The 12,313-nt window shown below is 41.9% G+C and overlaps 1 protein-coding gene across 1 annotated transcript; it reads left to right on the top strand.

Moving 5' to 3' along the window:
• Positions 1 to 883: 883 nt before the first annotated feature.
• On the top strand, positions 884 to 8,593 carry degs1 (delta(4)-desaturase, sphingolipid 1). Its single transcript, XM_010755461.3, has 3 exons — positions 884 to 1,190; positions 5,744 to 6,486; positions 7,718 to 8,593. Exons 1-3 carry the CDS (start codon positions 1,109 to 1,111, stop codon positions 7,862 to 7,864), a joined length of 972 nt encoding a protein of 323 aa, XP_010753763.1. The 5' UTR covers positions 884 to 1,108; the 3' UTR covers positions 7,865 to 8,593.
• The last annotated feature ends 3,720 nt before the right edge of the window (positions 8,594 to 12,313 follow it).

The raw sequence follows: 12,313 nt of genomic DNA, 5'->3' as shown, positions 1-12,313 counted from the left end.
ACCTCCTGTAACCCTGATGAGGATAAGCGGTAACAGGAAATGGATGGATGGATGGATTTCTCCACCATGAGAGTTTGAAAAAATATTTTAGACTTGAATGTAATGTAATTTACAGAAAATATCATATAATAATCTGAATCTGAACATTTCACTGGCTTTTTCACTGGTGACAAGTAAACTTTCCTACCTGTTTGGGGGTAAACCTGTCTGTGACAGCACTCTGCAGTCTGTGTCAGGTATCCCTTCAAATACTGAGTAATGTCTCCTCCAGCACCACCCTGAGCATCCTGACAGGGAATTCACTGTGTTTATCTGAACGTACAATAGGTGGTGCTCTGCCCTGCAGTATATTAATTTATTACTGCTAATATTGTCATTATACTGTCATTATGATCATTGTTTAGTTTAATTAAGAACGTATAGTAGGGAGCTCACAGAAATACACGTTCACTATAACTGTATGTTTCACATTATGAAGATTAGTTACTGTGCTGGAGCCAGCTGACTTTGTTTCAAATGCGCAAATGATCTCATCTCATGTTTTACGGTAACATGGAAGCGCTCTGTAGAGATGCTGGAGGTGATTAAGACCTGCACACATACTATGCAGTACTTTGACATTTGGTTACTGACAACTACACATGCCAGTAACCTAATGCCAGAGTACTTTGTAAAGTACAAGAACAGACCTTTTCTTAACTTCGATGAAGACTTTTCTTCCGGAAATATTTGCCTGTTATTTTTGTCTTTAGAACTTCTTTGACCACATGTTTTGTTTTGTTTTTTACTACGAACTACTTTTACTATCCAGTGTCTGAGTAATGTAACGTCGTCCATTACTGTTGTTCTCTGGGAGGACTTTGATATTAGATTAGCCAGCCATAGATTAACACAGTCACACTCACTCCGTGGGCCGGCCAGCACATGCCCGCTGTGGGAGGAGCTGCAGGGCAGGCTGAGCACAGCTGAGCCCAGTTCACAGTGCGAGCAGCAAGGGAAGAGGAGAAGTGCAGAGGAGAGGAGGGGAAGCAGCAGCAGCAGCAAAGGTTCTCGTTTTTAAACGACCCAGTGAGAGGAAGAGAAGTGCTTTAGCACAGTGACCGTGAAGATGGGGAACCAGGTGGCACGGGAGGACTTCGAATGGGTGTACACGGACCAGCCGCACGCCGACAGGAGGAAAGAGATCCTGGGTGAGCTAGCTTCTGCGTTAGAAAGTGTTAAATAAACCTATGAATTATTAAGTTAGATATAACTGAGATTGATTGGTGTTTGTAGTAACTTACTAGCGTCACATAGACGCGTCATGGTGCATAACGTTACCGCCGCCATAGCAGCGGACTCGGTTTGCTAACGTAACTAAGCTAACGGTTTTGTAAGCGGCCGGTATCTGCGGAGAGTTTGCTAACAGGACCGGATGGGTTCAGGGTGGTTTACGCTCCTTTTTAGTGACATACACCCACCACCGTTATTAAAACCCATAGAACAGTGTACACGCAATGTACACGCAGTTGTAGCTGCTTAGCTCACTGCCACATATTAACGTTAGAGCCGCAGCAGTCATGTCGCCACTCCCTGAAATGACTGCGCTAACTCTGAGCCCAGCTCGTGCCCGGGGAGCTGCAGTAACGGTCCACGCAGTGAGCACCAGGCCGAGAGCGGGCGGTCACGCTGGGTGTCATGTGTTCACGATATCCGGCATAGCTGCTTTTTTTTCTTTCGAGAGATATTTGAAGTATAAAAACTGTAAGCACGCACATATACACACGTACTACATGTCGGTAAATATGTTCAGTTTACTGTGATTTAGCTCGGAGACATGTCTGACACGAGCCACTGCTGCTGGGTTTAACATATTTTAAAAAGGTCATTTCAAATGTCACCATCTCTGTTTATTCACAAACAGTTTTAACCCGCTCACCTAGATTTTCTTTATCTTTTCTGCAAACACACACACAACGCCAACAAAGTGTAAAATGAACACTGTTCATGTCTTCAAGGTTATAATAGGTGACGTCTCTCTGTGATGAGTAGACTGCATGGGAGTAGGAGTGCGAGGCGGAGGTTGTCCATGTCCTCCTCCTGATTGTAGATGTGTTTATTAACGTTAGTACTTCAGATGATGATCCAATGTGTTTTAAACATGTTGATACTCTTGACAGCCCTAGGCTGCACTAATATCTTTGCCATCCTTACAAACCTTGGCATGTCTACTGTAAGCTGTTGTTGTCATGCCAACAGTACCAAAGAAGAAGTAAAAATAACAGGAGGATTGAACGGAGACAATGATGATCTCACTGCAGCCTCTGTGACGGATGATTCACGTCACTGTACATAAAGAGTGGCCCAGCATGCACTGCTCCTTTTGATTGTGACGGACACAAAAGGCCTCCTTTGTGTCAAAGTGGCCTTCATGAAAATCAGGTGGTCCGCCAAAGCCTGCTCGCCCCGGGTGTTTGCTTCACATGAGTGAGGATGTATACTTGTTCTGTACAGGTTTTCACATCTTTTCACTGCTAACACACTTAGGCTAATTGGTCAACACAAAGTAGCAGCATTGTGTTGAGTGAAACCAGATCCATGGATAAAGATACTCATTGACAGCAGAGCTGTCTCCTGGGTTGAATTATTCATGTTAGTCCATAGTGACTGCAGCAGTGTCGGGACACTCTGCTGCTGAGCATGAACCTTCACAGCACCAGCTGCTCGCTCACACTCTCACTCTTGTCTTAACTTGTTCATACACTGAATTGAAGGTCTTTGTGAAAGAGTTTTGTAAAGTATCCATACTTTGATACGTTTACATGTTTAAAATGATGTGATCTCTGTTAATACACATCTGTGATTGATTTACTAGTGGACAACCTCCACCTCACTCTCCACGACCTGAGAGAGCGATCTTGTCTTACACAACTAACACACAACACAGTGTTTATTTTTACAAGCACAGGAGTTTTTGACTGACAACATTATCAGCATCAGGTTTTCTCTACACACAGCTCACCTGCTGCTATGAAGAAAAATCTATTTTTTGGTCATTCTGTAACACTGCACCTGGTTCTTAGTATGTGTTCAGGCCAAGCTACAACCTCTGTGGCTGTGTAGTGAAGCCAATGGAGAAGTCTTAAAGCTGTAATTCCTCAAATGTCCACATTTCAACCTCCAAGTTAAAATGTCAACTTCCCAGCAGAAATAAACACGATTACAGCCTGGTACAGTTTTGGTCTCTATAGCTCTATAACTGTCCTGAGGGTGAATTTATATACAACTCATCTGTTCAAATGATATTAAGGCTTGAAGTTATGCAGGATTAACTCGTCTGAGCACTTGGGCATCATTCAGCCCACCTCAGGTCTGCTGATGACCCACATATTTGCCGATATTTAAATTAGGGAGGTGAAAGAGGCAGTAAAGCCAACATGGCGGCAGCAAGAGCAAAACGACACTTCGGAAACCTGTGGTATTCTTTATACCATCAGTATGTACAGATCTTTTCTCAACATTTACATTTTGTTTTGTAGCATTTAAGAAAGGAAATAAAAGTCTTGTGTCTAGGATGCTTTTCTTCACTGTGGTATCAAAAGAGCTGTTGGGTATTGTTTTCAATTCTGAATCAAAGTTTAAAGCATCTGTAACTGAGACATACCCTAACAGGAAGATATCCACATGTCAACATTACTCAGGAGAAACAGGAACCCACAGGTGTGTAAAGAGAGGCCTGGTGTGGTGTGTGTGCTCAGACTTGTCCCTCTGCTGTAAGCTCCCAGCTGTCATCAGACAGAATGCAGGCGTGCTGCCTGGACCCTTCCCGAAATGTCTGAGCAGATCAATCCTTTTGTCACTTGAGTTTTTATCGTGGACACGCGATGTTGTAGCATTATTTTTCATCACATTATAGCTGCTCTTGTCTCCTCGTGTTTAGTCTTGTGGGTGAGTACAGGTTTGAGCAGTTAAGCTTAGTTTATGATCGACATTACAATACAACAGAGAACACGACCACTCCAAATACTGCTGAAATATAAACTTCTAAAAGTGGAGTGAAGTCATTTTAAAATTATTTTTTTAATAAGAGACAGTTTAAAAAAAAGTTTTAGAAACAGGAGGAGACCTTTACAATGTCCATTGAAGTTGCTTTGCAGTCTGCCCCCCATTACAACACCAGAGATGTGTGACGTCAGTTGTTCTGCTTCCACAGAAACACGTGTCATTAAACAAACACACCAGCTCACAGGTTGGTTTCTTTATGAGAACAAAATGTGATAACAGCAGCGTCTTAAAACTGGGATAAGATCCACTACGTTAGCTGTTCCTGCTGAGATGATTGACAGGATTTTGCTTTGAAGAGTGAAGGCTGACCCTGAACCAACCAGTGCCTTTAGCCTCTGGTTATGTTGTTAACTGTCACATTGAAACTTAAAAACTATAACCTCCGGATTGCCATTTATACAGAGAAATCTGCTTGGCTTTAAAGGGGGTTTGGTGTCTTGCCATCATGATGCAGGGACAAGCTACATGCTGAGCTAGTAATAACTACCACTTATCTCGTGAATTACTGCTCAAAGTCCTGACCTGAAAGTCCCTTCCATGTTTCCTGTTCTTCAGTCAGTGGTTAAGATAACAAAGATTTGATAAACGGATTTACAGCCCAGGTTCCTCCGCTGCAGGTGAGGAGAGGTGAGGGACAAAAGTCAACAAAGTCTGACAAAATGCAAAATATATACAAATTTTCCAAATCTGTATATTTGACGATGTATTCCATGTTTTGAACTGGCACAATAACAAATATAACATTTCCTCCTTTTTCACACAGCAACAAGAAGATTCACGACTCTTTAGAATGTTAGATAACAGGTTTTAAAGTAAAAAGCTGTTCTCCGGTGACTTTCTTTCTGTTTCGTTCTCTTTTATTTATTATCACTTTTATTTATATAGTGCCATATCATAACAAGCATGTTTAGAAGAACATACACTGTGAAAATGGCCAAATCTGAGCAATTAAACAAAGTCTGGCGGGCTAAACGCTTCTAAATTGCTCCAGGTGGGGTTTGAAGTTGCGCGCAGGATGCAACTTCAAACCCCGGTGCATACGCGATGTGCCAGAGACGTGTGCAGTGGGTTTTCAGAGCTTCCAAAAAAAAAGGGAAAAATGGTTTCTCCTCAGCACAGCGTTTGTGTGACATGTAAATTAACATATAACCATGGCCACTGCCATCGGTCATCTTTATTTGCTGATATTACGGCCGATGCCGTGTTCAGCCGGTGCATCCCTAATAACAAAGTTATCTCATGACACTTTTCATGCAGAGCAGGTCTAGACCATACTCTTTATAATATAAATTACTGTACATTACCTAACCCTAACATTTAACTGAAGGGTCTGTGATGGCTAAATTCTACCAAGCACAGATGCGATGTGGACACCAGAGCTGATCACTGCCTTTCTAGTCAATGGTTCAAACCCCACCAGGCCAGCCGCAGTCCGTTTCAGAACCAGGGCTCCACTTTGCTCCACAGAGAATACACCGCTGTTCTATTTCTGACAGACACAGGAAGTCCGTCAAAATAAAACGGCCAAAAGGGAAACAAATGAACTCCATAGCTTATTTAGCCCATTTCTATTTAGTTCTAGGTTTTTGTTAAACTGCACCTAGTCTGAACTAAAGAACCAATCAGGGTTAGCTAGCACATCACTATTGTCTGTTGTATGAATCTTCACTGAGTCTCTTTGTTTTGTTTTTTTCCACAGCCAAATACCCAGAAATCAAGTCTTTGATGGGTCCTGACCCGAGGCTGAAGTGGGTTGTGTGCATGATGGTGGTTATACAGTTTATAGCTTTCTACCTGGTCAAAGACTTGGACTGGAAATGGGTTTTGTTTTGGACTTATGCCTTTGGCAGCTGTATCAACCACTCAATGACCCTTGCCATTCATGAGGTCTCCCACAACACTGCCTTTGGAAACAACAGGGCCATGTGGAACCGCTACTTTGCCATGTTTGCCAACCTGCCCATCGGCCTGCCCTACTCTGCGTCCTTCAAACGCTACCACCTGGACCATCACCGCTACCTGGGAGGAGATGGCATAGATGTAGACATTCCCACTGACTTTGAGGGCTGGTTCTTTTGCACTCGCATCCGCAAGTTCATGTGGATTATTCTGCAGCCGCTGTTCTATGCCTTCAGGCCCCTGTGCATCAACCCCAAACCCGTCAGTCAGCTGGAGGTGGTCAACATCTCCGTCCAGCTCACCTTCAATGTCCTACTCTACTGGCTGTGGGGGGCCAAGCCAGTGTTCTACATGATGGCCGGCTCCCTGCTGGGGATGGGCTTGCACCCCATCTCTGGTCACTTCATAGCTGAGCACTACATGTTCCTCAAGGGCCATGAGACCTACTCTTACTATGGCTCCCTCAACCTGCTCACCTTCAACGTGGGCTACCACAATGAGCACCACGACTTCCCCAGCATCCCAGGACGCAGGCTGCCCATGGTTAGTACATCTGGCTGATCATCGTTAGATCCAGGTTCTTTTCAATGCGAGCACGCTGCACCATGTTTTCAGTCAGGTTAGAAGGGAAGAAATCGTTTGGGTGGAGACAGATCTGTTTAGGCCAAAGCTGAACTAAATCCTCTGGCAAACACATGATGTGCACCCACGTTCTTCTGAGAGAATGGTGTTTTAAAGATCTCACTTACCCTGATCTCTTCTGGAATGTTCACAGAGATTTTTGTTTGTTGAGCCAATCATCGTAAGACAAAGGGAGCTGTTGACATAACCACGATGTGTTTGATACAGAGATAACTCTAATTAGTACCGTGAGAGTGGGTCTAATAAAATTGGGTGTACCATTTGTTATGTACATAATGAGGGCTTAAGTTCACAAGTGGGTCCTTTTTAACATGACTCTCAAATTGAAGTTTGTGAACAATACTTGGTTCTTCTAATCTGTTACTTGAGGAAAGGACACATTAGATCTGATGTAGTGTAAGTGCAGCCACAGCAGAATGCAGTTTAACATGTATCCCAAAAATACAAACAGCAGCACAGGGCCCACGGATAGATGGTGGCCAAAAAAGGCTTTAGTGACAATCACATAATGAGAGCAGAAAAATAAACTCATCTACAGCAGTAAAGATAAGACGCGTTATAAAACAGCAGCAATATACTGAAGGACGAGCTTTATAAGCCGTATCCAGAGTAGGCTGTAAAAGTCAGATCCTGTAGTTCATTAACGACTAACTCGAGGCCAGATTAAAACACTCAAATTCAAATTTCCAGTATTTGTGTGATGCTGCTTTATTTAAAGCCTCAGCCACTTCTTATACCAGCAATTCATTTTAAGTGGACCAACTGATCACTGTGTGTATTTTTCAATACACTTGAATGAAATAATTCAGAAATGATAGACTCATAAGATTTCACTTTTGATATTAACACAACACATTCTACTGAAAGAGATCACTGCTGAAGGGAAGGGTCATAAAACTGCCACTCTAGGTTCACACTGTCAGTACAGAATGAGTTTGAGATCTAGAAGACATCGACAGGCTCTACAGGATCTGTCAGAGCCGTGTCACTAGCACCTCCGCTCATTCACTGTGAAAATGAAAGTGAAACTTTAGATTTGACTGGTGTGTTTCATAAACTGTGTGAACTGTAAAGAGCTGTGTGAAATGTAATGTCATCTAAAGGCAGCACTTTGTTTGTCATTGGTGTCCAGGTGAAGAAAATAGCAGCAGAGTATTACGACGATCTGCCTCAGTACACGTCATGGCTGAGGGTCCTGTACGACTTCATCATGGATGACACACTGAGCCCGTACTCTCGAGTCAAGAGAAGGCTGAAGGGAGATGTCAAACAGGAGTAACCTCACCTGGAGCTTCTTAGGAACAGCGTGACAGCAGCCCAGCTCACCGTCCTCCCACCTTAACGGCTTCTGCATATTAATACATTCTGCGTTTCAAATAAGGGTGGCCATCGTGTACATGAGTGTGCTTTTCCTCCACAACACAACATAGTTTCAGTTATTTGTTAACCAGGTTGTTAGTGTGATTACAGGCCGCACACAGTACTGGTTGCACAAAGAAAGTTCAAATAAATAGCTCCACATGACATGGACATTTAATTTGCTATATATTCTGAACTATCAGATGAATTGCTAAGAATCTTTGTACGTGTTCATGTCCCTGTCAGAATGAATTGTAATCACTTTAGTGATCTGCAGACCTTTAAAATTTTTCATTTAAAGGGTCTTATAAAAACTTGTGCCTTACAAAGACCTTTTTGCTAAAACATTAATAAGTCAGACTAGAGAAGTATTTCTAAGGTATGGCTGGATATAATATGTCATTTCTCACTGTAGAACAGTAAACACTGTCTTCTGTTTGCTGCTTGGCTGCAGCTAAAATGAACTATTTGTGTTTAGACAAAGCTTTGTTGAATACTTTGTTCTGATTGGTCAATTGCAGCTTCCTGTGGTCTGTCATTTCTGTATAAGAGGCTGCTAATATGGACAGTCCTAAACATAGACTCTGGAGGACCATGCCGGAAGCAATAAAATAATTTTCAAATCAATAAAATCACTTTTTAATCAGTATCTTGTGTCAAATTATTCAGTATCTGTGCAATAATCAGGATAATGTACCAGCCAGCTGGTGTTTGTTGTGAAATGAACCACAGCACGGTGATTCTGACATAAATCACCGGCTGGCTGTACATTATCTGTGGGCTGTTTTCACATGCTTTTGTTTTGAAAATGTCCAAACTATACAGGAGTCTAAGACGTCTTTGTGCAACCAGCTCCAGAAATCGGTCATTAAGACACAGGCGGCTAAAAAGAGTCCACACGGTGTACCGTGTGCTGCTGTATGGTGACTGAGCGCAGCCATGTCTGCAGACTGTCAAGAGCATAGACATATATACAGAGACGCCGCATTGAGCGGGTTGGTCGTTGGTCGCGATACGTAAACGGCGCCGCCATATTGGATCGGGCAGATCTGCCGGTAAACTAATACAAGGAAATGGACTGAACTTCATAAAGCGCCTTTCTACAAAGTTCTTTAAGTTAATGTCTCTTATACAGCCATTCACACACACACTAATATATCTGGGAAACAAACAGGCACCAAAAACAACGTATGTAACTTTTAAAGTGATGATTATAAATGTTTACTCCTTATGTAAGCACCAAACCAACGTATGTATTTTTCTAATGCTGAGTGTTTACAGCTACTAATGTGTGTACACTGTTACTGTGATGATAAATATTGAAATATTTATATTTATTCATTTAATCTGTGTCTATATAACCAGATCCTGAAATGTAGATGTGACTGAGGGTTTTCTGATAAAGAGCACTAACGTGTACATACATACACACACACACACGCATATATATATGTGTGTGTGCGTGTATGTATATAGTGTGTGTGCGTGTGTATGTGTGTATGTATGTAAACGTTAGTGCTCTTTATTCAGAACCCTCATGTCCACATCTCATTTTAGGATCTGGTTATTATAGACACAGATTAAATGTTAAATATAAATATTTCAATATTTATCATCACAGTAACAGTGTACACACATTAGTAGCTGTAAACACTCAGCATTAGAAAAATACATACGTTGGTTTGGTGCTTACATAAGGAGTAAACATTTATAATCATCACTTTAAAAGTTACATACGTTGTTTTTGGTGCCTGTTTGTTTCCCAGATATATTAGTGTGTGTGTGAATGGCTGTATAAGAGACATTAACTTAAAGAACTTTGTAGAAAGGCGCTTTATGAAGTTCAGTCCATTTCCTTGTATTAGTTTACGGGCAGATCTGCCCGAACCAATATGGCGGCGCCGTTTACGTACGATTCAGCGCTCAATGCGGCGTCTATGTATATATGTCTATGGTCAAGAGGGCAACCCAATGAAAATCAACGATGTCTTCCTGTTGTGGACTCTACAGCTCTCCGTCACTCTGAGTGTGTGTGTGTGTGTGTTGAAGTGGACCAAAGTTCAAACCTCTTGAGTGAATCCCTCCACGAGTTGAGTTTGTGTTCATGTGAGTGTGATCCCATCTGTACAGAGTTTATGGCACACGTCAGTTTTTTTGGACCTTTTATTTCCCACTGCTCTACTTTTTAACTCGCAGCACTTGAATGCACCACGACATTCTACGACCTGCGACTGTAACATTTAAAGAAGAGGCTGTGTCGTATGTGAGATGAAGGTGTGTAACTCATCAGTAGCGGAGCTTTATTTTTAATTCATTTAAATTTTAGGAATTGATTCACGTTGAAGAGCTGTATGCCAAGAATCGACTTCCTGTTTGTACAGGCAGGGCTGTATCTCCAACTGAGGTCATGTGCTTGAACCAAACACTTTTTATGTTCAACTTTGCCAATAAAAAATGAATCAATCAAAAGACCTATTACATATTAAAATGTTCTTTCTAGCAGTGTAAAGAAGGCAACATGACCCTGAGGCCATTGGCCTTGTCTTCTGTCAGGTGTTCTGGGGTTTAATGTGCTCTTGCTCTAATAACTTGTCTACATCTGTTCTGTTTTCAGTTGGGTCCTTGGCATTTATGAACTGAGACCACGTTCAGTGATCAGAAAAATAAAAACTCTGCTTCTGCAAAACAAATGGACTTTTTACTTCATATGTGTGTTTGTACACAACCTGTGCTAAATGAATATGTTCATAATTAAACAGTGGACAGGAACATACAACTATCCACGTTGACCAATTTGTGCCTGTGCTCTTTATTGATACACAGTTATAATATGTGCCAAAGGCCAAGCAAGCATATCACAGCATTCTGTCTCCAACAATGATTTGACTAAAGGTAACAAATGCACTTCTGCCATGTTGAAACACTGTAAAAAAGTCTTCCTGTGCATGTGAGCTGTCGTTAACATGTAAGAGCTGAAATCAGCATGGAGACTAGAACATTTCATACATCATTATGGAACAGCTTCTGCAGCCTGCTGATTTCAGATTGTGATCCATGCTCTCAAACATCAACACAGAGATGACATATTTCTTAGATGCATAATGACTGAAGAGTTGTTCATTAGAGATTCATAATTATGTAGGTCACGTCTATCAGCTGTAAATCAATGTTTTCCTTTAGTGCAGTTGGTGTGGTGTGTGACATAGACAGGCACTCTGACCATGTGCTCCGTTCCTAAGGTCCAGGTTAGTGTGTGTGCTGGTTCACTGCTGGTTTACACATGAATAAAACATGATCAGCCATTGCTGTGGGAAGTTAAACTGTGTCAAAATGTTGTAAGGCTTGAAGGTCTCAGACACCTTTACCTGCCCCAGTGACATATCAGTCACACATGTTCCTTTTCCTTACAGTATCTGGACAGATTGGACTGAGCAGTCCGTCTGTGGATAATCCAAAGACATGTTTCTTTCCTTCAGTTACATTTATCATAATAATCTCTAAATGTTCTGTCCTACTATGTTTGACAGTGTGAAGTGTGTTCATACATCAAATCACATTTTATTTGTATAGCCCAAAGTCACAAAGTACATTTTCCTCTGAGGGCTTTACAATCTGTACAGGGAGTGACACCCTCTGTCCTTAGACCCTCGGTTCCAGTGAGGAAAAACTTGCCCACAAAAACCTTTAACAGGGAAAAAAGGTGGAAGAAACCTCAGGAAGAGCCACAGAGGAGGGATCCCTCTCCCAGGACGGACAGACGTGCAATGGATGTCACGTGTACAGAACAATGACTGATAAAATAACAATGAATTACAATGAATGATAAAATGACAATGAATCACAATGAATGATAAAATGATTACAGTAGCAGTGGAACCTGTGATAGAGATAGAGAGACACAGATGCACAGCAGCAGCAAATCATGAACTAACTATAAACTGTAATGGAGATATGGTAGTAATAATGACAGTAATAATATATGTAGTGGACGTCATGCAGGACCACAGCAGTAGCCACGATCCACGAGAACCTGCTGGACGAGAGAGATACATATATTGTATCTTACTCTCTCTCTCTGCCTGAGCTTACTCTACCATGCTACTGACAGCACGTGCTGTTTTGCACTGCTCATTCACACTGACTGCTGTTTTCTGCTGAGCTGTTTGGTTTGGGTTTAGCTAGTGAAGCTGGGCATCCTGCCCTGAGGGTATTTTCTTTTTGCATTGTGTTGATCAGAGTTAGACAGTCTATTATGTAATAGATATGTTATACCCGCTTATTTATTTTAGGTCATTAGGGCTGATTCCGGGATGCCCTTGAGTGGGGAGTAGGCTGTCTTTACTAAGTGGAATGTAAAGGCACTCTTATT

Source organism: Larimichthys crocea, unplaced genomic scaffold (genome assembly GCF_000972845.2).
Source record: "Larimichthys crocea isolate SSNF unplaced genomic scaffold, L_crocea_2.0 scaffold220, whole genome shotgun sequence".
Taxonomy (NCBI): Eukaryota; Metazoa; Chordata; class Actinopteri; family Sciaenidae; genus Larimichthys; species Larimichthys crocea.
This window is presented reverse-complemented; position numbering and strand designations above follow the sequence as displayed.